Here is a 26,908-nt window from a genome sequence, read left to right as displayed (position 1 = left end):
TGAGGCAGGGGATGGTTGGCTTCAGAGGCCAGATTCAATAGTTTCTAATAGTTAAACAACTTTCCCCTACTCCATCCCTTCTAGGTACCTTTGGATTCCCTCAGAGTCTCCGACAGCGCATATGTTTTCTGGGAGAAAGCATTAACTTGTTCTTTCAGTTCAGGGGAAATCTCTTCTGGCAGCTGGAACTGCCCCGTCTCACACCTGGACAGAAACAATTCAATGTGATTCTATTTCATTTACAGATGATAAGATTTGGCTAGTGAGTCTCAGTTCTAACAGGCCTGGAGTTAGAATTCCTTGAATTCCTCCAGCCTGAGAGCAGGGGCAACACAGTCCATGGCTATGCAACCTTCGTCCCACTGCTGTTCTTCACCTCTGGCCCGGAGAGACCAGCTGGGGACAAAAGTGGAATTGAGTTTCAATGGCTAATTCACTCTTTAGCTTCCAGGCAATGAGGGACAGGATGTTCCCAGGTGAGGGGCGGCAGGAATCTGCTTACTAGGAACCATACTGAGACACCAGCTTCTCCCTCCCCTGCTCCTTCCACACATGTCTCCAAACAGCCCTCAGATAGGACAGACTCTGGGTCCCTGCTGTCCTGGTCTAAATGTGCCCAGTGCCCAGCAGACACAGACCCATATTCCAGCCCCACAGTCCTGAGGCAGCCAGTCCCCAGGGAGGTGACAGCTCTAGGAAATATCTGAAGTCAAACTGTGCCCCTGAATGGGGAATTCCAGAGTCTGCTGTGCAAGGATGAGACCCTCAGAATTAAGTGAGTCAGAGACATTTCTATCCAACATCTGGCTATAGAGCCCTGGGGAGATGTTGAACCAACATCAGCTCCAAGCTCTTTCCCAGCGCTGTACAGTATGACAGGAGTGCGAGCCACCTACCTGCTCAATCTGTTTCTGACACCCTAGAGAAAAGAGACAGAAAAGAATCTCAGCTGCACTGGACACATACAAGGAAGGCATTTTGCAAATATGAGGAAAACACGCCCTGGCCTGGCCCCAGGGCCATAGATTTTGTGGGGAAAATCAAATAACTCCAATTGTGTCTAAGGGGGGACTGTGCAGAAATCAAAACTCTCTAAAAGAAAACTGCTGTAAGGGTTAAGTTTTCCAGACCTCTCTCCCTGTATCGGAGTGAAATCAAATTAACTCTAATCAAAGACCCTTACAAATGCCTCTCTCAAATTCATGGATACTCCTAGTCTGTCACAAATTATCATGTATACTCTTATCTTTGTCACAGTTTGCCTTGTAAGACTACTCACTCCACATTCTTATGTGCCTTTGTTTTGTAAAACTTACTTCTAGCACTCCTGGGGTGAACAGAAGTCTCAGAGTGCTTCTGCTGAGACTTTGATATGTTAAAGAAAAACAATCCACAACTGAACTGTCTAAGCATTCTGTATAAAGGATCCAAAAACCTGTAACTCAGGGCTGACTGCTATTGCTCTGCTGCCAGCTTGCATGCATGCATAATAAAGTTTTCCCTTCTAGATTTCTCTCCTGCCTCACTGATTTGATTTGACCTCCGGCCTCGAACCCTTCTGGGGGCTCTGTACCCCAGGGAAGTGAGATTTCCCCCTCAATTTGGTGTCAGAAGTGGGATGGCTTGGAACTCCAGTTGGAAAGGCTGACGACGGGGAACGGGAATGGACTACAGCGCGCATCTGAAGGGTAAGGGATCCATTTAAAATCCCCCAGTCCGCCTCCCTGTTCTCGTCACCAGCTGGACCGGCTGGCGGTAAGAGTCATCTTTTATTTAAAATTTTTTTGTTAAGAGGCTTGGGGGAAAATTTAAAACGAAAACACTGGATATAGCCAAATAGGGGTTGGATTTTGTTGTTGTTGCTGACTGATTGGTGGCGAGTCCAAGTGCATGGTTTTGAGTGAGTGAAGTCCAGAAGGGGACCGCAGCCGCACCAGTGCTGTCAGTGTCACTGAACAGCTACTGAAAGCAAGGGCGGTTTCCCCCGGCACATAAGGAGTGTGAGTGAAGCTGACAGTTTGTGTGGACTCCCACGCTATCCTTGGAGAAGGTAGTACTGTTGGGCTCCTGTGCTGTTCTTCGATAGGACAGTGCTAACATGGGTGGGATTGCTCCCTCAAGTCTGTCTCCGACTGAAGGGAAAGGTTTCTCACAGCCTGGGTCTCCCTTGTCTCAGATGATAAGAATTTACAGTCAGCTAGGTAAATTGCCGGCAGGTTTGAAACTAAGGAGACTTAAGGAATTAATGAACATTTGGAATGGCTATACTCAGGGGAATTCCCAGAATACATGGCCACTGGAGGGTAGTTTTGATTTAACTAAGCTTGCTTATCTTAGAGTTTTCCTCGAGGAAAAACATCCTAACCAGATGGAATATTGGTGCCTCTGGGAGGATGTGGCAGTAAAAAAAAAAAAAAAAAAAAAAAAAAAAAGAATCAGAGCATTATGGCTAGCCAAAAAGATTCTATTGAAATGCTGCAGCAAGAATTGGCTACTCTAAAGAAACAGCTTGATTCCCCAGATGTGCCATCTGCACCCCCACCCCCTTTGGACCCTTGTCAGCTGAACATTCTTTCCTGTTATCTCCCTGTTCTCTTGTAAACCTTATGGGATGTGACTTGTTGAGTAAATTGGGTGCAAACCTTCTCTGTAGAGAGGAAGGGATATTTGTTGACCTTTCCCCCCCCCCCCGTCAGGCTCCAAATTTGATGGCATTACTACTCTCAGAGGAATCTGATGAGACCTCAGGACATACACCTCTCCTGGAGCTCTCAGATGTCCCAGAGACATTGTGGGCAGCCCACGCAAATGAAGTAGGGTTGCTAGCCTCTACAACACCAGTGCAAATAACATACAGACACAACAAGCCTTTCCCAAGGGTACCCCTGTATCTATTGTCTAGGGAGGCACAAGAGGGCATTAAGCCTGTAATCTCTTCCCTCCTTGAACAAGGGATACTTGTTTATACAACTTCACCATGTAATACACCTATACCTGTGAAAAAGAAAATCTATAGATTTGTACAAGACCTTAGAGCCATTAATAAATTTGTAATCCCTAGATTTCCAGTAGTACCTAACCTGGTTTTCTGTAATAGATTTATGTTCTGCCTTCTTTTCTATTCCAGTGCATAAGAATTCCCAATTTCTCTTTTTGCCTTTTCCTTTCAGGGTCATCAATTAACCTGAACATGTTTTCCCCAAAGTTATTGTGAAAACCCTACTCTGTTTTCTCAGGGTTTTTTTTTTTAAAGCTGACCTTAATTCTCTCTCTCTTCCCTGCAGTTCTGTGTTGGTTCAGTATGTTAATGATGTGTTAATTGCTAGTAAAACTGAGGGAGGATGTAAAACTGATACCTCGTATGTTTTAAAGTGTCATGCTGAAAAGGCTCACAAGGCTTCCAAAGCCAAATTGCAAGTTGTAAAACAAAGAGTTCAGTACTTGGGACATTTACTTGCTGCAGGATATTGCAGACAATGGATTCCTAACTTTTCTGAACTCACCAGACCCCAGAATGTGAATCTGCTTTCCTTTCCCTTAAAACTCTTCTGCACAGTGGGCTTATCTAATTATAGCAAGACCTTTACTCTGTTTTGTCATGAACAGGATGGAATTGCAGCTGGAGTTCTCTGTCAACCCTTTTGGACCCACACCTCGTCCAGTAGCTTATTTTTCTGCAACACTGGACTCAGTAGCCCGTGGGTTTCCACCTTGCCTGATGGCAGTTGCAGCTACTGCTGACCTTACAGGTCCTTCATGCTGTCTCTGCTCTCTTACAGCAATACCGCACCCAGCACCTGTCTGTTCAGAGACAAACCCTGTATAAGAATGCTATCCTCTCTTCCCCAAATGTGGTAATTCAAAGATGTAAGATGTAATGTACTTAACCCAGCTACTCTTTCTCCTTTACCCTCTAATGGTAAAGCACATACCCATAACTGTGAAGAATTGCTTGAGCACTGCGTAAAACTTCCCCAAAAAAATTTGTCTGATCAACCGCTGGAAAATACAAATCTTGTATTGTATACTGATGGCTCATGTAAAAGAAATTTAGTTGGTAAAGTAGAGGCTGGATATGCAGTGGTCTCAGATAATGATGTTTTAGAGGCCTTTTCTCTTCCAGGAATCAAAATCAGCTCAGTCTGCTGAGCTCATCGCTTTAATTCATGCTTGCCTTTTAGCTTCCGGACAGTCTGCTGCCATTTATACTGATTCAAAGTATGCTTTCTCTGTCATGCCACAGAACAAATTTGGAAACAACAAGGTTTCCTTACCTCTTCTGGCTCCCCTATCTCTCATGGTCCCCTTATCTCCCAACTCCTTGATGCCATTCAGCTACCCACATCCCTCTCTATTACCCATTGCCCGGCCCACACAGGTGCCACTGATCCTGTTTCTCTGGGTAATGGGAGTGCTGATGCAGCAGCCAGACATGCAGCAGCACATGGACCTCTGACTCCCTTTCAGATTCTGGTCTCTCTTTCTCTCCCTGTTTCTTTGCAGGACCTGATAGAACTACAGCAAGCTGCTCAACCTGCAGAGAAAAACCTTTGGGAGAAAACAGGCTGCTCCTTATCCCCAGCTGGGATAATGATTGCACCTGATGGCTGCCCAGTCACCCCAAAAATCTCTCACACGGCAGCTTGCTCAGGTGTCTCATCAAATGACACACATGAGTAAAAGGGGGGTGGCTTCACAGATCCTAAAACAATGGTACACCCCAGGCGTGCACCTAGAAGCTGCAAGGGTATCTAATTCATATGTGATGTGTAAGCAGTTTAATGTTGCAGGAGGAGGAAAAAAAAAAACAGCTACAAGTGCCACCCCATAGCCAGAAGGACCATTTCAATTTTTGCAAGTACACTTTATTGAGCTTCCCAAGTGTATGAACTATCAGTATTGTCTTGTTATAGTATGCTTGTTTAGTGGCTGGATTGAAAGTGTTCCTTGCAGAAAAGCAGATGCTGTGACTGTAGCAAAGAAGTCACTAACTGAGATCATTCCTAGGTTTGGAATACCCTTACGAATTGATTCTGACAGAGGGAGCCACTTTACTGCATCCCTTATGATGGCCATCTGCAAGGCTTTAAATATCTCTCAACAGTTCCATACCCCATACCACCCACAGGCTAGCGGCCACACGGAAAGAAGAAACCTAGACATAAAACGACGGTTAGGAAAGGTCTGCGCTGACACTGGACTGAAGTGGCCAGAGGCCCTACCTTTAGTACTAATGCATCTTAGAAATACACCTAACAGAAAACACAATCTCACACCTTATGAAATAGCCCCACTGCCATGGGTTGGCCAAAGACTATCTCCCCCAAGAGTTGTAAAAAGCCTAAGTGAGGAGTTCGACTCCCTGACTGAGTATGTTATCCAACTAACTAAGCTTGCTTCTAGCTTGCACCTTCAGATGAAGGAAGCCCTCCCAGTACCTACTGATGTACCGTGCCACAACATCCAACCAGGCGACTACGTGTTCGTGAAGGAACATCGCAGAAAGAATTCCCTGACAGCCCGGTGGAAAGGACCGTTCCAATTGCTGCTCATCACCCACACAGCAGTAAAGATGAAGGAGTGCCCCTCGTGGATCCACGCAAGTCATGTACGCTGAACTGCAGATCCAACAGAGCTGATTGACCCCGTCACCCAGGACCCCTCCCCGGAGGAATCACCTGAGGACAAGGTTCAGCGGACCGAGGCGGCAGACTCTCAAACCAGACTGTCACCAAACCGGCCTCCACCAGGAGCTTCAAGATACAACCTGAGAGGTAGGACTGTGCCAGAAAAGACCTCCAGGTGAGCCTGGCGCCCTGTAGCTCTCACAAAGGGGAATCCATTCCAGTATTGAGTGAACTAAGAGTCTACGAAATCTCAAAGAGTGCCTGCAGAGGCAAGCCAAACAATACTAACTGATTAAGTTTAGTTAAAAGACTGCCTTGCTAGTTGCTAGCTAATTACTATATTATTATTATTATCCTTTCTACTTTAGAGATTTAAGATACTATAATAGGATGGAGATTGTTCTCCTTCTTTTAGTAGTCAGAATAGCCTTAGTATATAACTTTCCCCACCTTTATTGGGAAGCCCTGCAAAAGGTTGTGTCCCTCACCAATACAAGTGACTGTTGGATATGTGAACAGCTTATAAAAGGCTCTGAAGGCCTTTTACCATTACAGTTTATCCCAACTCCTGCCTCCCTGTGGACCAGACCCCTAAAATTCAGATTTACTGGTAGTCAGTACTCTACAGGAGAGCGGGAGTGGGTAGATGCCCAGAATGATAACACTGTACCAGAAGTACATAGTCATGGGGGAAACAGGCAGATTTGGCATAAAAATCTAATTGCCTCAGGAATTCCCCTAACTCAAGCATTACATCCATCAGGGACTATGTTTCCCTTATGTTTTGAAAACAAATTTGGCACTGGTAAAGATCTGGGGTGGATCCCAGAAAATACCTGCTATCGTAAAGTAAGGTTAAATCCAGGGAATGGGCAATGGGTCATTTACCCAGCAGATAAAGAAAACCTCCCTCTAAGGTGCAAATTACCCATCACCTTCCACATGACCACTACATATACCTATCCTCTGAACAACATTACTATCAAACCCATAAGTTTTAACTCCCCCTTGTGGGCAAATGAAACTCAAAATTGGTATAATCACTCCTTGTTCATAATTGTGGACAATGGAGCCGTATCTGCCAACTCCAGGAAGGCACCAGAATGCTCAAATGAGTCCCTAATCGATAGCACGGCCCTGGAACGGATTCATCTTGTCACCTTTTGTGCAAATAACCTGAGGCAGAGCCACAATGCCTCAGGATGGCCTCAGTTCCATAGGTGCTGTGATCCTCTCTATATAAAACAAGGCATAAGGATTGAAGGCACGTGGTATAGGGATAACATTTTAACTCTGATCCTCAGTGAGCCTGGTATGTTTTTCATATGTGGAAACTTTGCTTATAAGGCCTTACCACCTGGGTGGAAGGGCAGATGCATTATAGGCTACGTAGCCCCGGTAGCAGAATTAGTTAAAGATCTCCAGGCAGATACCATTACAAACCTAGGCAGTTTTGTACACAGAGTAAAGCGTGATACACCCAATGATATAAACCCATTAGTAGAACGGCCCACTCTTTTCCATTCCATTATACGTGCTATACTTCCAGTCTTGGGTGTTAATGAATTGGAACGTGCCATTCGCAACATCTCTAGGGTACTGGAACAGAGCTTTAATGCTACCTCAGAAGCTATCCAATCCCTAGAAAGGGAAATAAATTCTGTAGCAAAACTAGCCATTCAAAATTGACAAGCACTGGACTTACTCCTGGCTCAGCAAGGAGGAGTGTGTGCTATTGTTAACACCTCCTGCTGTTTCTATGTTGATAAATCAGGCATTATAGAACAAGATCTTTTGAAAATAAAGTCAGTAATCAAGGTGTTAAAAAGGACCGGTGAAATCCAAGAATGGGATCCCTTGAACTGGCTCCCAGATATTGGAGGGTGGTTTGGAGGAACCTTAAAAGCCTTGCTGAAATATCTGATAATCATTATTGTCATATTTGTGATAATATATGTGCTCATTAACTGTTGCATTACCTGCACCAAAGGTACTTTGAGACAGTGCAATAACATATCCCAAAGATATGCTCACAACCAAACCAGAGAGGTATTGAGGATGGAAAATTTGGGAGATGGGGATGGGCTAAGCATCCTAGCAGAAGAAGGATACCTAAGAATGTCCAGGATAAACTTTGAGTAATACTCCAATAGGAGTATTAAAGGGGGGAATTGTGGGGAAAATCAAATAACTCCAATTGTGTCTAAGGGGGGACTGTGCAGAAATCAAAACTCTCTAAAAGAAAACTGCTGTAAGGGTTAACTTTTCCAGACCTCTCTCTCTGTATCAGAGTGAAATCAAATTAACTCTAATCAAAGACCCTTACAAATGCCTCTCTCAAATTCATGGATACTCCTAGTCTGTCACAAATTATCACGTATACTCTTATCTTTGTCACAGTTTGCCTTGTAAGACTACTCACTCCACAATCTCATGTGCCTTTGTTTTGTAAAACTTACTTCTAGCACTCCTGGGGTGAACAGAAGTCTCAGAGTACTTCTGCTGAGACTTTGATATGTTGAAGAAAAACAATCCACAACTGAACTGTCTAAGCATTCTGTATAAAGGATCCAAAAACCTGTAACTCAGGGCTGACTGCTACTGCTCTGCTGCCAGCCTGCATGCATGCATAATAAAGTTTTCCCTTCTAGATTTCTCTCCTGCCTCACTGATTTGATTTGACCTCCAGCCTCGAACCCTTCTAAGGGCTCTGTACCCCAAGGGAGTGAGATTTCCCCCTCAATTCTGTGACCTAATGGGGCTTTCCCATCTCTAATAGCTCTGTGCCTGTGACTCTGCAAAGCACAACAGTCACTCACATGGCAGCAATGCACACGCCGAGTTACACCCAGATCGGATGGCTGGACCCCAGCACTTGTGCCTGCATAGTGGGTCTCCCTAGCTGAGGGGCAGAAGTTATGAGGTGTGGGAGAGGGGAGCTGTGAGGGGATGGGGGCAGGGCGAGAGGGGGAGGGATGAAGGAGGCAGGTGTCCAGTTTGGGACTGGAAGCCCCTGGCCCAACAGGCTCCTGGAGATGCCAGGCAGCGTCACTGGCCCAGGCTGTCAAACACCCAATTTGCAGCTCCACAGGCTCCCTACCAGCCCCTGTGCAGCCTATGTGGAAGTCCCTGGGTCGGCATGTCCAGCTCTTAGCGTTGGAGCAAATGGGGGGGGAGGAGATCAGCTGGGCCAGGGCAAGGCAAGAACCACTCTTGGGCAGCACGGTGAACAGGGTTGGCCACTGACCAGGTTCCCTAACTTTAATCCAAGCCCCTTCCCTTCTGCCTCCCCTCGCGCCCAGTTCCTCCAGTGCCTGGCTGGAACAGCTGCCCCACTGCCAGCCCTGCTGGTGCAGTCATGGGGCCAAGTGCAGGGGAATCCTCAGGTGTGGAGAGCAGATGGGGGCTGGATGCGGAGGCTGGAGTGCAGGGGCAGGAGAGAGGGATGGACCAGAGGATGTCTGTCTCGGGGGTGGAGTTACAGCTTCCCCTAGGATCCCCTCAATGTATTGTTCCCAGCATGGTATATCAATTGCGGGACATATTAATGTGGCTTGGGTTTTTTTTTTGGCAGGGGGGGGAGAGGAGGTGTCTTTCAATTGTGTTTTCAATTACAGGGTTTAATGTTGATAAGCTGAATTTCAGAAAACTAAAGACATCCCTGACAGCGATAACAACCGTGAAAAAATTGTACCAAAACACCTACATTGAGCCTGCCACTTGCAGAATCTAATTTCATTTATAGATGTGGTACAAGAAGAGTCAAATGACATCTAACAAAAGATGGCCAGGCCCACTTTTGCCAGATGCTAAGCACTATAAATTAAAATTGAACACTCAGCAATTGGAGCAAAAATGGTGGAAGCAGAATGCAAGCCACAGTTCATTAGGCCATGCCAGAAAGAATGGAACTCTGTGTTCATGGCTGTGGAGAGAATTCGGTGCATACTGAATGAACGAGGAGAAGGGTCCATAAGAAATGTGTTCCCTCAACTCCAAATTAGTATGTAAGGCACAGTTCTTCACTTTATGCTTTTCTTTTTGTTAAAAAAAAAAAAACAAAAACAAAAAAACGCTGATCCTTCAGGAAGGATGGGCTCCACCTAAACCAGAGTGGAACCAGACTGCTGGCACTAAACATTAAAAAGGCCGTAGAGCAGTTTTTAAACTACAAGATGGGGGAAAGCCGATTGGTGCGGAGATACACGTAAATCGGAGAGAAACTTCTCTTAGATGAGAATCCATTGATAGAGATTCTCTAAGCTGTAGTCAGAAAGAGAGGAGGGGAGAGCGCAAACCAAGTGCCAGAGCAGATAAACAACCACATACAAAGGAATCCAATGCATCAGGGAAGGGCAGACAAATAAGCAGTGGAAAATTTTTAAAGTGTTTGTACACAAATGCTAGGAGTCTGACTAATAAGATGGGTGAACTGGAGTACTTCATATTAAATGAGGAGATTGACATAATAGGCATCAGTGAAACCTGGTGGAATGAGGAAAATCTGTGGGACACAATCATACCGGGATATAAAATATATCGAAAGGATAGAGCAGGCCGGGTGGGTGGCGGAGTGGTACTGTATGTGAAAGACAATGTAGAATCAAATGAAATAAAAATATTAAGTGAATCAACATGTTCCATAGAATCGCTATGGATAGTAATTCTATGCTCCAATAGTAAGAAATTAGCAGTAGGGATATATTATCAACCACCTGACCAAGACAGCGATACGGATATGGAAATGCTGAGGGAGATTAGAGAGGCTACCAAAATAGAGAACTCTATAATAATGGGGGATTTTAATTACCCCCAGATTGACTGGATACATGTCACCTCAGGAAGAGAACCAGAGATAAAATTTCTCAATGGCTTAAATCACTGCTTCCTGGAGCAGCTGGTGCAGGAACCCACAAGGGGAGAGGCAATTCTCAATTTAGTCCTGAGTGGAGAGCAGGATCAGATCCAGGAAATAACCATTACAGGACCACTTGGGAATAGTGACCATAATATAATAACATTCAACCTTCCTGTGGCGGGAAGAACGCCTCAGCAGTCCAGCACCCTGGCATTTAATTTCAAAAAGGGGAATTACACAAAAATGAGGACGTTAGTTAAACAGAAATTAAAAGGCACAGTGACTAGAGACAAATCCCTGAAAGCTGCATGGAAACTTTTTAAAGACACCATAATAGAGGCCCAACTTAAATGTATACCCCAAATTAAAAAACATAGCAAGAGACCTAAAACAGTGTCACCGTGGCTTAACCACCATGTAAAGGAAGCAGTGAGGGACAAAAAGGTATCTTTTAAGAAGTGGAAGTCCAATCCTAGTGAGATAAATAGAAAGGAACATAAACACTGTCAAATCAAGTGTAAAACTGTAATAAGAAAAGCAAAAAAAGATTTTGAGGAACAGCTAGCCAAAAACTCAAAAAGAAATAAAATGTTTTTTAAGTACATTAGAAACAGAAAGCCTGTTAAAAAACCTGTGGGTCCCTGTAGATGATAGAGCTATAAAAGGAGCAATCAAGGACGATAAAGCCATTGCAGAGAAACTAAATGATTTCTTTGCTTCAGTCTTCACGGCTGAGGACGTTGGGGAGATTCCCGAATCTGCACCGTCCTTTGTGGGTGATGAATCTGAGGAACTGTCCCGGATTGAAATGTCATTAGAGGAGGTTTTGGAACAAATAGAAAAACTTAATGTTAACAAATCTCCGGGACTGGATGGCATTCATCCAAGGGTTCTAAAAGAACTCAAATGGGAAACTGCTGAGCTATTATCTGTGGATACTAACTTATCCTTTAAATCGGCTTCCGTACCTAATGACTGGAAGGTAGCCAACGTGACACCAATATTTAAAAAGGGCTCTAGAGGCGATCCTGGCAATTACAGACCGGTAAGTCTAACTTCAGTACCGGGCAAATTAGTCAAAACAATAGTAAAGAATAAAATTGTGAAGCATGTAGAAGAACATAATTTGTTGGACAAAAATCAGCATGGTTTCTGTAAAGGGAAATCCTATCTTACTAATCTATTACAGTTCTTTAAAGGGGTTAACAAGCATGCGGATAAGGGTGATCCAGTAGATATAGAATACTTGGATTTTCAGAAAGCCTTTGACACGGTCCCTCACCAAAGGCTCTTGTGTAAATTACATGGCCATGAGATAAGAGGGAAGATCCTTTCTTGGATTGAGAACTGGTTAAAAGACAGGAAACAAAGAGTAGGAACAAATGGTAAATTTTCAGATTGGAGAGGGGTAACTAGTGGTGTCCTCCAAGGGTGAGTCATCAGACCAATCCTTTTCAACTTATTCATAAATGATCTGGAGAAAGGGGTAAGCAGTGAGGTAGTAAAGTTTGCGGATGATACCAAACTGTTTAGGACAGTCAAGACAGAAGCAGACTGTGTGGGACTCCAAGAAGATCTCACCAAACTGAGTGATTGGGCGGCAAAATGGCAAATGAAATTTAATGTGAATAAGTGTAAAGTAATGCACATCGGGAAAAATAACCCCAACTATACGTACAGTATGATGGGGGCTAATTTGGCTATGACAAATCAGGAAAGGGATCTTGGAGTTATCATGGACAGTTCTCTGAAAACTTCCACACAGTGTGCAGCGGCAGTCAAAAAGGCAAATAGGATGCTAGGAATTATTAGGAAAGGGATAGAAAATAAGACCCAGAATATCTTACTGCCCCTGTACAAAACTATGGTATGCCCACATCTTGAATATTGTGTACAGCTGTGGTCTCCTCACCTCAAAAAAGATATTTTGGCCTTGGAAAGGGTTCATAAAAGGGCAACTAAAATGATTAGGGGTTTGGAATGGGTCCCATATGAGGAGAGGTTAAAGTGACTGGGACTTTTCAATTTAGAAAAGAGGTGACTGAGGAGGGATATGATAGAGGTCTATAAAATCATGAGTGGTGTGGAGAGGGCAGATAAAGAAAAGTTATTTATTAGTTCCCTAAATAGAAGAACTAGAGGACACCAAATGAAATTAATAGGTAGCAGGTTAAAACTAATAAAAGAAAGTTCTTCTTCACACAGCGTGTAGTCAACCTGTGGAACTCCTTGCCAGAGGAGGCTGTGAAGGCTAGGACTATAATAGAGTTTAAAGAGAAGCTAGATAATTTCATGGCGGTTAGGTCCATAAAAGGCTATTAGCCAGGGGATAAAATGGTGTCCTTGGCCTCTGTTTGTCAGAGGCTGGATAGAGGTGGCAGGAGACAAATGGCTTGATCATTGTCTTCGGTCCACCCTCTCTGGGGCACCTGGTGTTGGCCGCTGTCGGTGGACAGGATATTGGGCTAGAAGGACCTTTGGTCTGACCCAGTACGGCCGTTCTTATGTTCTTAAGTTATTCTGTATTTTTATTAACATTACGTATTAGCTGTTCGACAGGCTGAATCTAGCAGAGCTGGTTTTATTGGCAGAATATGCCATGGTTATGGGCCCATTGGTGAAAGCACTACATATTATGCAAGCACAGATAAGCACACTAATGGAATGGATGCTGCATAAATTATACCAACTTCAGGGGGTAGCAGAGTTTGTTTTTTTCACTTTATGCAGTACAGACTAACAGTCTGGTAGCACTTTATAGATTAACAAAACATATATGTGGTATCACGAGCTTTCGTGGGCACAGCCCACTTCAGATGACTGGAGCTTTGAGTTTAGGCTGTGCAGAGCCAAAATAAATACATCTGTACAGCCTAAACTCACAACTCTGGTCATCTGAAGTAATGGGCTGTGCCCACGAAAGCTCATAATCCCATCTATATGTTTTGTTTTCTATGAAGTGCTACCAGACCATTTGTTGCTTTTTAAGTTTAAATTATACTTGATGGTTTCAAAACTGCAAAGGAACAAGATGCCCTCTTGAGGCCACTGGTAGATGGACTTTAGTGCACCATTCAGAAATGTTTGGTGAAATAATTGAGGACCTGGAGCTAATAGCAACGGACATCTTGATGCCAAATATTAGGACCACTTGGAACACGCATGAAACTGGGATTAGAAAAGGTAAGACTGTCATTTTAGACAAATGAAACTACAAAGAAGTTTGATGGGTATTTGGCTTCTTCAGGAGAGACCATGGAGCTGCTGCACTCTTTTTCTATAATTAGGGAGCTGTGCACCAGGGCCAACAGACCTCTGTCTCCATCAGCTGCCTGTGAGAGATTCTTCCGTGTATGGACTCATTTTTTCATAGACAAGCAAGGACTAGTCAATTTGAAAAAAGATGCTCCTATGGTTGAACAAATATTTTGGAAATTCATCATTACAAAGGAAAAAAGCACACTGTGAATGTGGACAAAATAAATACATTTCTGTAATCTGACTTGTATTTAATTTGGCCCCTCTTCATCTTTATAAATGAAGGCAGTGACTATCGTTAAATTCCATCATTGAAAAATTTATAGTATATGTGTACATATAACACAGAATTATTATAAGTGTTTATATAGCGTGTGTGTGTTAGTGGTGACCTGCAAGAACTCGGGTGGTTAGGCATAGCGTTCCATAGGACAACTACTTTTTACTTTTGCATACTTAATTACAATTAAGATATGATACTTTTGAACTTTCACTGAAGTAGTTTTACAGAATATTACTTTGATTTGTACTTACATTTGTTTCAAAGTAGCAGGACTTTCAGTTGCATTGCACAGAGTAGTTACAGTACAAGGCATTGCATTTGCACAGAGAAAAACAATGAAAATAGGTTGCAGAGACGGGAGAGCAATTCTGTGAATCCCGGGAATAAGACAAGAGAAAAGTGATGAGACTCTGTCCTGTCTTTAGCTCCCTTTTTATATTTTAAACAACAACTTTCAAATGCAGCAAGCACAAACATACACTCAGGACAAGGCGAAGTGCGGGGGGGGGGTCTGCAGCAAGCACAAACATACACTCAGGACCAGGCGAAGTGCAGGGGGGGGGGGGGGTCTGCAGCCTCCTGAGCCTGCTCAGCACCTCCCAGGTGAATAAGGGATTAAAATAAATGTTGAAGCAAATAAAAAGGCCCCTCGTGCCTCATTCCCACTGGGGAAGCTGCTTTAACCCTCCTGCCCTGCACTTTTTCCCTGATGCCCACCCCCTCACCACTGTCTGCCCCTATTACCCTCATGCCCGTGCCCTCACACATGCCTTGCTCCATCCCCACCTTCCTCACACCCACCCCTCCTTTCGAGCCTTCTCCCAGCACCTCCCCCTCCCCCCTAACCCCCAATACCCTTCCCCTCTCCTCTCGCAGCATCACCCTGTCTCCCCTCCCACTAACACCACCCCGCCTGCCCTTTTCCTCAGTGTTTCCACTTGGGCATTTGTCCTCTTTCTCCTCCTAACCTCCCCTCAGACTTTGCTCTCGCTGTTCTAGAGTTTACCTGGCGCCCCTCCCCCCACCAGACCTGAGTCCACGTGGAGCCGCGATCCCCCTCGTGACACTCACAGCGCGCGGGCAAAGACGGTCAAGGGCTGCGCCAAAACAGCTGCGCATGCGCAGTGCCCGGGCAGGAGCCCACAGTGGCACCGCCTCTTAGGTGAGCATCCCCCGTCCCCCTCCGCGCGCAGCCCCGGGACCGCGCTGGGCAGAAGCCGGGACTGGCCCATGGGGGCATCTCTCGGCCTCGGCCCCTGCCCCGCAACAAAGGGCCGGTCCCAGCGCCCGCGCGCGCACCCGGCTCAGCCTCCCCGCGCAGCCACGTGGGGCCCAGAGCGAACCCTGCAACCCCAGCAGCGCGCGCCGGCCCCGCCCACCTCGGGACACGCCCCCGCTCCCAGCCCGGCAGGTAGGGAATCCCCCGGGTCGCTACACGCGCTGCACAAACCCCGCCCCACCTGCGAGCCAGCCCGGGCTCCGGGAACCGGAAGTAGCTTCTGGCGGTGAGGGGGGCGTGGCGAAGCAGCGCCCGGTCTGAGCTAAGCCCTGGCGCTGGAGTCTGACGGGCCGCCCCATTCTACTCCGCCGCGGTCGGGTTTTCGGCGGGTCCCGCCCATCGCTCCGCGCGCGGTCAGGGAAAGGGACCAGACTTCGCCGCGGTTACTGCACATGCGCCGCGCTCCCTGGGCCGGGAGCCGTTGTGAGGGGCCGTTGGGACCGTTACTCGCTGCGGGGCGAGGGACTGTGACCCGCCGTCCTGCGCTGCTGGTGGGTCCGGCGCTGGGTATCGGGGGCGGGTCCGGCTGGGCAATGCCCCCCCCCTTCGGGCTCTTGGCGCTTCCTGATGCTCGCCCTGGCCTGGGGGGGGGAGCTGAGTGGTGCCGGGCGCATAGCCGGGCTGTGAGGGGGCTGCAGAGTGTGCGGGGGGGGGGGGGGATTTGAACACAGGGTGGGAGGGGCCCGAGCCTGAGGGGCACAGCGCTGGGGCTTAGCTCTCGGTGTTGCAGAGTTTACCTGGCGCCCCTCTCCCGACCAGACCTGAGTCTGCCCAGAGTCTGAGTCCACGCGAAGCCGCCTCGGGACACTCACAGCGCGCGGACAGAGAGACTGGCAAGGACTAAGCCAGAAGCGCCGCGCATGCGCAGTGCCCGGGCAGGGGCCCACAGGGGCACCACCTCTCGAGTGAGCATCCCCCCGCCCCCCTCCGCTCGCCGCCCCGGGACCAACCAATCGCGCTGGGCGGAAGCCGGGACTGGCCCACGTGGGCATCTTTTGTCCCCCCCGCAACAAAGGGCCGGTCCCAGCGCTCCGCGCGCGCACCCGCCGCAGCTTCCCCCCGCCCGCGCATCCACGTGGGGCCCAGAGCGAACCCTGCATCCCCAGCAGCGCGCGCCGGCCCCGCCCACCTCGGGGCGCCCCCAGCTCCCAGCCCGGCAGGGAGGGGAGGGAATCTCCCGGGTCGCTACACGCGCTGCAAAAGCCCCGCCCCACCTGCGAGCCGGCCCGGGCTCCGAGAAGCGGAAGTAGCCTCCGGCCGGGGGGCGTGGCCAAGCAGCGCCCGGTCTGAGCTAAGCCCTGGCGCTGGAGTCTGATCGGAGTCACGGACCTACTGCGCATGCGCGGTCTGACGGGCCGCCCCATTCTACTCCGCCGCGGTCGGGTTTCCGGCGGGCAAGGAAAGGGACCAGACTTCGCCGCGGTTACTGCGCATGCGCTGCGCTCGCTGAGCCGGGAGCCGTTGTGAGGGGCCGTTGGGGTCGTTATTCGTGGCGGGGCGGGGGAGGTCGCATCCCGGCGTGAGGGAGTTGGGGGGACGGGCTGTGACCCGCTGTCCTGCGCTGCTGGTGGGTCTGGCGCTGGGTATCGGGGGGGCGGGTCCGGCTGGGCAATGGCCTCCCCCGCTGCTGCGTCGCCCCCTCTCTCTCTTGGGCTGTTGGCGCTTCCTGATGCTCGGAGGGGGGAGCTGGGTGGTACCGGGCGCACAGCGGAGCTGTGAGGGGGGGCTGCAGAGTGCGGGGGGGGGGATTTGAACACAGGGTGGGGAGGGGCCCTGTCCTGAGGGGCGCAGTTCTGACAGGGGCAGTTAGCGGGGGAGGCCCAATGGAGACCCTGCAGGGGGGGAGCGAAGCTTTTGGGCCTTTTTCGGTTTTTAATTTTGATGGGGTTTTTTTTTGCCCTCAGTGCCGGTACCTCACGGCTCCGCCCCCCTGGACCTGCCCCCCCTCTCCCCCCATTGCTGAGCTCAGGAATGTGACACGGCCCCGGTCCCCCAGCCCAGAGGCAGCCATGGCTGCAGAGAGCCCCGTGGAAAGTGTCCGGGAGGAAGCGCCGTGTCCCGTCTGTCTGGAGGATTTCACAGCCCCTGTCACTCTGGAGTGTGGGCACAATTTCTGCCAGGCCATCCTCAGCCCTGAAGGCAGAGACACTGAGCAGCAGGGACCCCTCTGGCCCAAACGGCAGCTGGTAAACATGGTGGAACTAGCCAAGCCGCTGAGTTTCCAGTCATCAAAGAAAGCAAGATGGGACGGGGTGTGCGGGGAGCACCAAGAGGCTCTGAAACTGTTCTGTGAAGAGGATCAAACTCCCATCCGTGTGGTGTGTGACAGATCCCAGGCTCACATGGCGGTACCCTTACAGGAAGCTGCCCAGGAGTACAAGGTACAGAGTGGCTGTCCAGTGTGATGGGAAATAACATTAGGTTTTAATTACAGGCTAATTTCACTGACTGTTACCAGACACAGATGTGAACCAACCAGTGTAAAGCAGTGGTCTCCAGCCTTTTTAAAGTATCACTTTTTGAATTTAAGTGCAATCTAGGATCTACCTCAAACCCAAATACCCTTGCACCACCTCCTATGTGACCCTTTTCCGAGGCCCCGTCTCTGCTCACTGCATCCCTTCTCCCTCCCCGATCCTTTTTCCCTTTCATCAGGCAGGGGCCGAGGGTTGGAGTGCAGGAGGGGGTTCACGCTCTGTAAGGGAGTTTGAGTTCAGGGGGCTTAGGGTTAGAGAAGAGACTTGGGGTGCGGGAGAGGTACATGACTAGGACAGGTTTTCAGGATACAGGCTCCAGCTGCACACTGCTTACCACAGGTGGCTCCTCTGTGGTGGTGCAGTGGGCTAAGGAAGGCTCACCCCTGCACCACTCTCAAAAGCATCCTACAGACTCCCTCTGTTTGTGGAGGTAGACTGCAGGGTGGGAGAAGGAAACAGCTCTGAGGCAAAGGGCAGGAGATGTGCAGCAGCAGGGAGAGGGGGCAGCTGAAATGCTGCACTTGATAGCCTCTTAGCCAAACCAGTCAAGATCACCTGTCAGAGGCTCCAAGATCTACCTGTGGATCCCGATCTGCTGGTTGGTGACCACTTCTGTAAAGCCTTCATGATCCAAGAGATGCAGTAAAAAGTAAATGTTCTGGCTTTGTGGCAACTTATGTCAAGTCTTTACAGATACCTGATGTAGGAATTGTTTCTCTGAGGCTCTAAATCCTGAAACCTGACTCTCACTGGTGGCGAGAGGGGTGTTTGCACAAGGGAAGGTGTTAATAATCAGAGAGGTTTAGATTACAGGAGCTACAGGCCACTCTGTCAGTCAGCTGCCTTGGGACTGGAGAAGAGGAGGTCACAAGCTGCTACTGATTGGATGAACAGGAATAATAATCTGTCATTTGCCTTATAGATCCGCAATGACATCTGGGCCCTGCACAATAACCAGCATGGGAAAGTCCCTGCTCTGAGCAGGTCACAGTCCAGTTAGACAAACTGTAGGAAGGGAAGGTGGGGCAGCAAGTTGCTCATAGTCGCCAAACACATCAGGGGTAGAGTTTGGTCCTGAACCCTGGTCCAATTGTTAGACTACACTGCTCCCTGTCCCTCAGCATCACTGGACAGTGATGAAGTGTGGCTATTAGGAGAGAAAGATGCCTTGATAAAGCCCTGGGCTCAGCAGGAAGAAGAGGTTTCCCACTGGGATGCTGAACTTTAGGGCTGCTCCGTGAGGGGTTAAACTCTGATGCAGCAGTTGGCAGTAGATGAGGTTGCTGGGCTGGATGCTGTGTTCAAACTGGTTAACTGATGAGCTAATGTTTATCGGTGCCAATTACAAGTTAAACTCCCCACTGCCTCTGAAGTGCCCACTTGTCTCTGGCAGCTTACGTCAGTCTGCAGTTGCTGGGCGTTCCCATTGGCCAGCAGTTCTTGTGGCCACCCTGGCAGACCTCACAAGAGATCCCTGGCCCCAGGAGAGACCATTTCCGCTACCAACCCTGCTTGTCAGCAGGTTAAAAAATACTGTCACTGATAAAATTGTAATCGGTTACTTGATTAGTATTGTTAACCACCTGCATCATTCTTTATGAAGGTGCCACCACTGATCTGTCCTCCACCCTCACAGGTATCCTGCTGCATCCGCAGTCTCCTCCTGTGTATTTTTCTATGGACAAAGCTATGTCCAGGGCTGAGTCCCTACTGGACAGGGGCAGAGCTCCACAAAACTGGGACTCTATTAAAGGTAGACAAATAGGCTCCCAACATCTAATGTGGTTTGCCCTCGTGCTTATTTCTGTTTCTCCAGGAAAATTTGGAGACTCATTTGAAGACTCTAAGGAAGGAGAGAGAAAAGCTGCTGAGAAGGAAAACAACAGCAGAAGGGAAAAGCCAGGAGTATCTGGTAAGTGCTTGCGGCTATGAACCAGCAGGGACTGGCAGTGGGAGAGCTGTGTTAGGAGGCAGACTCCTGTGTGGCCTTGGTGAGGTTGGGCTCGTTTGTGTTTCTCCTGGATCATGAATTGCTGGGTGAGATCCATGTGTAGAAAGGCCTTGAGCATCCATGTCAGTGCATGAGTTAATGTCCAACCTTTGTGGCTTCCCCAGACATCCTCCCCAGGTGAGCTGAATGTGCCCCTGAAGGACTGTCTGCTCACTTGGAGCATTTATATGTTTTCTTCTTTTTCCTCCATGGGTATCTGTCAGGCTGGTACTGAGTCCTGCCTCCTGGTGCTCTGGATATGAATTCCCAGAGTCCATGAAGAACAAAAGATGCTGCCCATGATGGACATGGAAACATCCCTTTCAGAAGGACACGGGGCAAAGGAGATCATAGAATCATAGGACTGGAAGGGACCTCAAGAGGTCATCAAGTCCAGCCCCCCGCCCTCAAGGCAGGACCAAGCTCCATCTACACCATCCCTGACAGATGTCTATCTAACCTGTTCTTAAATATCTCCAGAGAGGGAGATTCCACCACCTTCCTGGGCAATTTATTCCAATATTTGACCACCCTGACAGTTAGGAATTTTTTCCTAATGTCCAATCTAAACCTCCCCTGCTGCACTTTAAGCCCATTACTCCTGGTCCTGTCCTCAGAAACCAAGAGGAACAAGTTTTCTCCTTCCTCCTTGTGACACCCTTTTAGATATTTGAAAACCGCTATCATGTCCCCCCTTAATGTTCTTTTTTCCAAACTAAACAAGCCCAGTTCATGAAGCCTGGCTTCATAGGTCATGTTCTCTAGACCTTTAATCATTCTTGTCGCTCTTCTCTGTACCCTTTCCAATTTCTCCACATCTTTCTTGAAATGTGGCGCCCAGAACTGGACACAGTACTCCAGCTGAGGCCTAACTAGTGCAGAGTAGAGCGGCAGAATGACTTCACGAGTTTTGCTTACAACACACCTGTTGATACAACCTAGAATCATATTTGCTTTTTTTGCAACAGCATCACACTGTTCACTCATATTCAACTTGTGGTCCACTATGACCCCTAGATCCCTTTCTGCCATGCTCCTTCCTAGACAGTCGCTTCCCATCTTGTATGTATGCAACTGATTGTTCCTTCCTAAGTGGAGCACTTTGCATTTCTCTTTATTAAACCTCATCCTGTTTACCTATGACCATTTCTCTAACTTGCTAAGGTCATTTTGAATTATGTCCCTATCCTCCAAAGAAGTCGCAACCCCACCCAGTTTGGTATCATCTGCAAACTTAATAAGCGTACTCTCTATCCCAATATCTACATCATTGATGAAGATATTGAACAGTACTGGTCCCAAAACAGACCCTTGAGGAACTCCACTTGTTATCCCTTTCCAGCAGGATTTAGAACCGTTAACAACAACTCTCTGACTACGGTTATCCAGCCAATTATGCACCCACCTTATCGTGGCCCTATCTAAGTTATCTTTGCCTAGTTTATCAATAAGAATATCATGCAAGACCGTATCAAATGCCTTACTAAAGTCTAGGTATATGACATCCACCGCTTCTCCCTTATCCAGAAGGCTCGTTATCTTATCAAAGAAAGCTATCAGATTAGTTTGGCATGACTTGTTCTTCACAAACCCATGCTGGCTATTCCCTATCACTTTATTACCTTCCAAGTGTTTGCATATGATTTCCTTAATTACCTGCTCCATTATCTTCCCTGGGACAGACGTTAAACTGACCGGTCTATAGATTCCTGGGTTGTTCTTATTCCCCTTTTTATAGATGGGCACAATATTTGCCCTTTTCCAGTCTTCTGGAATCTCCCCTGTCTGCCATGATTTTTCAAAGATCATAGCTAAAGGCTCAGATACCTCCTCTATCAGCTCCTTGAGTATCCTGGGATGCATTTCATCAGGACCTGGTGACTTGCTGACATCTAACTTTCCTAAGTGATTTTTAACTTGTTCTTTGTGTATCCTATCTTCTAAACTTACCCTCTCTCTGCTTGTATTCACTACGTTAGGCACACCTCCAGACTTCTCGGTGAAGACCGAAACACAGAAGTCATTGAGCATCTCCGCCATTTCCAAGTTTCCTGTTACTGCTTCTCCCTCCTCGCTAAGCAGTGGGCCTACCCTGTCCTTGGTCTTCCTCTTGCTTTTTATGTATTTATAAAAGGTCTTCTTGTTTCCCTTTATGCCTGTAGCTAGTTTGATCTCATTTTGTGCCTTTGCCTTTCTAATCTTGCCCCTGCATTCCCGTGTTGCTTGCCTATATTCATCCTTTGTTAGTTGTCCTAGTTTCCATTTTTTATATGACTCCTTTTTTATTTTGAGATCGTGCAAGATCTCCTTGTTAAGCCAAGCTGGTCTTTTGCCATATTTTCTATCTTTCCTACACAGCGGAATTGTTTGCTTTTGGGCCCTTAACAACGTCCCTTTGAAATACTTCCAACTCTCCTCAGTTGTTTTTCCCTTCAGTCTTGCTTCCCATGGGACCTTACCTACAAGTTCTCTGAGCTTATCAAAATCTGCCTTCCTGAAATCCATTACCTCAATTGTGCTGGTCTCCCTTCTACCTTTCCTTAAGATCATGAACTCTATTATTTCGTGATCACTGTCCCCTATACTGTCTTCCACTTTCAAGTTCTCAACTAGTTCCTCCCTATTTGTTAAAACCAAATCCAGAACAGCTTCTCCTCTGGTAGCTTTTTCAACCTTCTGAAACAAAAAGTTGTCTCCAATGCAGTCCAGAAACTTATTGGATAGCCTGTGCCTCGCTGTGTTAGTTTCCCAACATATGTCTGAATAGTTGAAGTCCCCCATCACCACCAAATCTTGGGCTTTAGATAGTTTTGTTAATTGTTTAAAAAAGGCCTCATCCACCTCTTCCACCTGGCTAGGTGGCCTGTAGTAGACTCCTAGCATGATATCACCCTCGTTTTTTACCCCTTTTAGCTTAACCCAGAGACTCTCTACACAGCTATCTCCTACGTTCATCTCCACTTCAGTCCAAGTGTGTACATTTTTAATATACAAGGCAACCCCTCCTCCCTTTTTTCCCTGTCTGTCCTTCCTGAGCAAGCCGTACCCTTCCATACCAACATTCCAATCATGCGTCCCATCCCACCAGGTTTCTGTAATACCAATGATGATATAGTTGTATTTATTGGTTAGCAATTCCAGTTCTTCCTGCTTATTACCCATACTTCTCGCATTTGTATATAGGCATCTAAGATACTGATTTGATCTTGCCTCCCTGTTGTGCCCTGACCCTCCTTTCTCCTTGCCATTATAGGCCGTAGTCCCCCCCATTTCCAACCTATCTCCCAGTCCCGCACATGCAGCACTTACCTGTGGGCTTTGTTCACCTGCCCCCGACAAACCTAGTTGCTGGAAGAGACACATCTGCCTAGTAATCACAAAGAGTCAAATGTTGCAAATTTTAGGGTTTTCCAAGCAATTCTCCCTACTGCACACTCAGCTCCCCGTGAAAGGGCCGTGGGCTCCATCCATGCCCCTGACTAGCCCTTTCCCTGTTTTACACAGAAATGGACCCAAGACAAGAGGCAGATGATTGTGGCTGAGTTTCAGCAGCTGCTGCAGTTTCTGGAGGAACAAAAGCAGCGACTCCTAGCCCAGCTGGAGAAATTAGATGAAGAGATTGGAAGGTTCCAGATTGACACTGTCAGGAACCTCTCTGTGCAGATTTCCTGCATCAGCGAGGGGATTGGGGAGCTGGAGGGGACATGTCAGAAGCCAGCAAGTGAATTCCTGCAGGTGAGACTGGGGGACAAACATCCCAGCTCCTCACACAGCGAAGGGGGGCTCCTGAATCACAAGTGCTGGGTCCCAGTTGTCAGATCTCAGTGTATCACCTTGTGCATTGCTGCCATGTGAATGACTCTTGTGCTTTGTACAGTTACAGGCACAGATCTATTGGAGATGGCAAAGCCCCATTCGCTCAGGGGATCCATGTTCCTTGGGCTAGGGCAGGGCCTCTTCCCATGTTTGCAAAATCCCTTCTGTGAAGTCCCCTGTGTGTGTCCAGTGGGGCTGAGATTCTTTTCTGTGTCTTTTTTCTAGGTCATAAGAAGCACCCTGAGTAGGTACGTGGCTCTCACTCTCCTCACACTGCACAGAGCAGGGAAAAGGCTTGGAGGAGATGTTAGCACCACATCTCCCCAGAGCTCTACAGCCAGATGTTAGACATGAATATCTCTGATACATTTGATTCCGAAGGTCTCATCCTCGCACTTGACACTCTGGAATTCCCCATTCAGGGCACAGTCTGACCTGAAGTGTTTCTTAGAGCTGTCACCTCCTTGGGGATTGGTTGCCACAGGACTGTCACTGCTGGGCACTGAGCACATTCAGCCCAGGACAGCAGGGATCAAGAGTCTATCCCACTCGAGGGCTGTTTGGAGACCAGTGTGAAGGGAGCTGGGTTGAGGGGAGCGGGTGTCTCAGTGTAGTCCCTAGTGGACAGATTCCTTCAGCCCTTCACATGGGAACCTCCTGTCCCTCAGCTTCTGGAGGCCGAGTGAGTTGGCCATGGAGACTCTATTCTCCTTTACTCCCCAAGCCAGTCTCCCCAGGCCGGAAGTGAAGAACTGAAATGGGATCTTTGAGGGGAAGGTTGCATGGCCATGGCATGTGTTGTCCCTGCTCTCAGGCTGGGAGAATTGGAGGAATTCTAACTCCAGGCCTGTTAGAGCTGAGACTTACTAGCCAGAACTTATCAGCAGTAAACGACGTACAATCACATGGAATTGTTTCTGTCCAGGTGTAAGATGGGGCAATTCCACCTGCCAGAAGAGATTTCCCCTGAACTAGAAGAACAAGTCAGAGGTTTCTCCCAAAAAACGATTGCTCTATCAGAGACTCTGAGGGAGTTCAAAGGTACCTGGAAGGGATGGATGAGGGGAAAGCGGTTCAAGTATCTGAGACTATTGAACCTGGGCTTTGAAGCCAACCTTCCCCTGCCTCAGTTCCCATGTGAAGAATGACGACCCCATCATTCTGCTCTCCTTAGAGGCACTGAGCGAACAGACCCAACTGCCTGCAGATAGAGCCAGGGGTTTGCAAACTCTGAACCTCCCATTCAGAGATCAAAATGGCTAAAGTTACTGTGATGGCCACATGTTCTGCCACCACAGCTCCAGGTTATGGTAAGAGGCAGTAAGTGAATGAGCAACCTAGTGGGAGGGGGTGAGCAGGTAAATCTCATTTACAGCTTGTCTCTCCTGGGACAGGTGTGAGGCTGCAGGGATATTGGCTCCATTGCTGGGAGGTGCCCCAGTGAGAGGAAATGAAAGTTTCAGACTCTTTCATACTAAATACCTGAGTGTGAGTCTGATAGAAATGAAATGCAGAGTTCAGAGTGGGACATTGTTATAAATAGGAGAGCCTGGAATCTCACCTCTCTTATCTCTTCCCCCACTAGACACTCTGCCCTCTGCACTGGAGAGAGCAAGAGGAAAATGCCTTGGAGCTTTCAGACAAGGTAAGTTTGCTGGTGGAAATTCTTTGTGATGTGAGAATTCCTGTGAAAACATCTTCATGGGATTGTCATTGTTGTTACCAACCAAACCCAGCGACCACAGTGCACAAAGCCCTAAATCACCCAGTGATCAGTGAGGAGCCCCAGGGGTGCTGCATGGGGATCTGTGGACATTTGGAGAAACACTGGTCTATAGGTTTGTGATGCTAAAGGGGTGAAGTTAAATCAGAAAACGGACAGCACCTTCAGGCTCAGATTTCACTGCTCAGTTTCAATATGGGGTTGGTTTCAAACAATAAATAGGGTGCAAGGCTCTGACACCCAATCTCCCTCCTAGACCCCTCTATCTGTCTGGCATCCCAAACCGTTACCAGAAGCATCCTCCTTCTCTCAATGCCCATCCCGGATCCTCCATTTCGTGCATTTATGTCATGGAAAAGTGCAGCTCTCAGCCACTTTCTATTTCCCCCCTGAAAATTTGGCCCACCTCTTTGAATGGATACAGCTCAGTGAGAGCCAGTAATTGAAAGCTGATGCCAGACTATTTCAGACAAGAAAAGAGGCACAAATGTTTGATAGGGAAGCGGTTTAGCTGCTAAAACAATTGAACAAAGAATTGGTGGATTCTCCCATCTCTTGATGTCTTCAAATCACTGGGAGACTTTCTAGAAAATATACTATGGGGAAACAGAGCTTTGTGCCTGGGTAACCGGACTAAGTGTAATGGCTTGTGCCACAGAGGGGATCAGACTACATGACTGAGGATATCTTCTGATCCCATGAATCTTAAGATCTCATCCTGCAAACACTCAGCACAAGTGTTTAGTACTAAGCACGCGTATTTAATAATAACACCACCATTCAGATGCTTAACTTCACTGATTCTCTGTTGTGGAAAGGGTTTATAACGTCTCTGTGAGATGAGAGCAAAGTTTGTGCTGCAAATCTGTGAATGAAGACTAAGGATTTTAAATACAGCAGCCTGCATTTAACCTATGTCCATGTTCAGGCAGATGAATATGTGGCTTGTTATCAGAAACACTGGGTGCTGAGAACTGGATCCCATTGTTGTAGACATAGTAATCTTGTAACTCAAGCCAGGTACGGAGGGAAATGAATATGGATTTGGGATCTAAGCTGTTAATGGAATATCTAGAGTACAGCAGAACGCTTAGCTGCCCTGGGGAATGAGCTGGGCCATTCCCAAGGTGGGGGAGTGATGCATCTTTACTGCAGGTGAGTGTGTCCTGGGATCTTGTACCAGCCAGAGCCCAGTCTCTACAAGGTGGGGAAATGAGCCTCTGTGGGTGGGTGACTGAGATCTCAGCTCTGGAAGCAGTATTGGGAAAGACCTTAATGAACAAGATCAGCACTTGGTTTTTTTGCTCTCCAAACACGATTTCCAGTCTCTGAAACTGATGTGATCTCCTGGGTGGAGCGAGAGGAGGAGTTGTGGGTCCCAGATCCTCTGAGCTGTGAGGAAGGGGAGATCATCAGCAACACCCAGACAGGTGAGCAATCAGTTAAACTGACTCAGAAGCCAATTTCTGTCTCCTTATAACAGATGTAACTTGTGTGTTTTCATGAAGTCTGACTGACTGTTCAGCTTGTCTTCAACTCCAGTCAGAGTGTGGTGAGCGAGGAAAGGCTGGGTTCTCTTCTCTGTGGAAGGGTTGTG

At 47.7% G+C, this 26,908-nt stretch overlaps 2 protein-coding genes across 17 annotated transcripts in view; one reads left to right on the top strand and one right to left on the bottom strand.

The window, feature by feature from the left end:
- Positions 1-26,908, bottom strand: part of LOC142821483 (uncharacterized) — a 94,977-nt gene that overhangs the window by 7,687 nt on the left and 60,382 nt on the right. The window contains exons 1-3 of one of the 10 annotated variants that reach the window (XM_075912491.1): positions 16,043-16,470; positions 897-919; positions 89-204 (exon numbers count right to left, since the gene is read on the bottom strand). The exons of 6 other annotated variants lie outside the window; for them this stretch is intronic. In XM_075912491.1, coding sequence (XP_075768606.1) covers positions 89-204; positions 897-919; positions 16,043-16,405 — 502 coding nt within the window. In that variant the 5' untranslated portion in view covers positions 16,406-16,470. Of the gene's footprint in view, positions 1-88; positions 205-896; positions 920-14,277; positions 14,395-15,032; positions 15,478-16,042; positions 16,471-26,908 lie in introns of those variants that run through there. 3 more of the 10 variants (XM_075912495.1, XM_075912496.1, XM_075912492.1) reach the window with 3 other exon arrangements.
- The window catches only part of LOC142821493 (uncharacterized), a 35,042-nt gene continuing 23,672 nt past the window's right edge, over positions 15,539-26,908 (top strand). For 3 of the 7 annotated variants that reach the window (XR_012898248.1, XM_075912557.1, XM_075912556.1), the window contains exons 1-8: positions 15,540-15,796; positions 17,210-17,686; positions 19,599-19,694; positions 23,277-23,507; positions 23,814-23,836; positions 24,514-24,629; positions 25,174-25,233; positions 26,637-26,741. Coding sequence is in view for 6 of the 7 variants with exons in the window: in XM_075912557.1 (XP_075768672.1) it covers positions 15,698-15,796; positions 17,210-17,686; positions 19,599-19,694; positions 23,277-23,507; positions 23,814-23,836; positions 24,514-24,629; positions 25,174-25,233; positions 26,637-26,741 (1,207 nt within the window). In the remaining variant the exon portion in view is untranslated. Of the gene's footprint in view, positions 15,797-16,098; positions 16,211-16,485; positions 16,873-17,209; positions 17,687-19,598; positions 19,695-23,276; positions 23,508-23,813; positions 23,837-24,513; positions 24,630-25,173; positions 25,234-26,636; positions 26,742-26,908 lie in introns of those variants that run through there. The other 4 variants (XM_075912558.1, XM_075912561.1, XM_075912560.1 and 1 more) reach the window with 4 other exon arrangements.

Source organism: Pelodiscus sinensis, chromosome 31 (genome assembly GCF_049634645.1).
Source record: "Pelodiscus sinensis isolate JC-2024 chromosome 31, ASM4963464v1, whole genome shotgun sequence".
NCBI lineage: Eukaryota > Metazoa > Chordata > Testudines > Trionychidae > Pelodiscus > Pelodiscus sinensis.
This window is presented reverse-complemented; position numbering and strand designations above follow the sequence as displayed.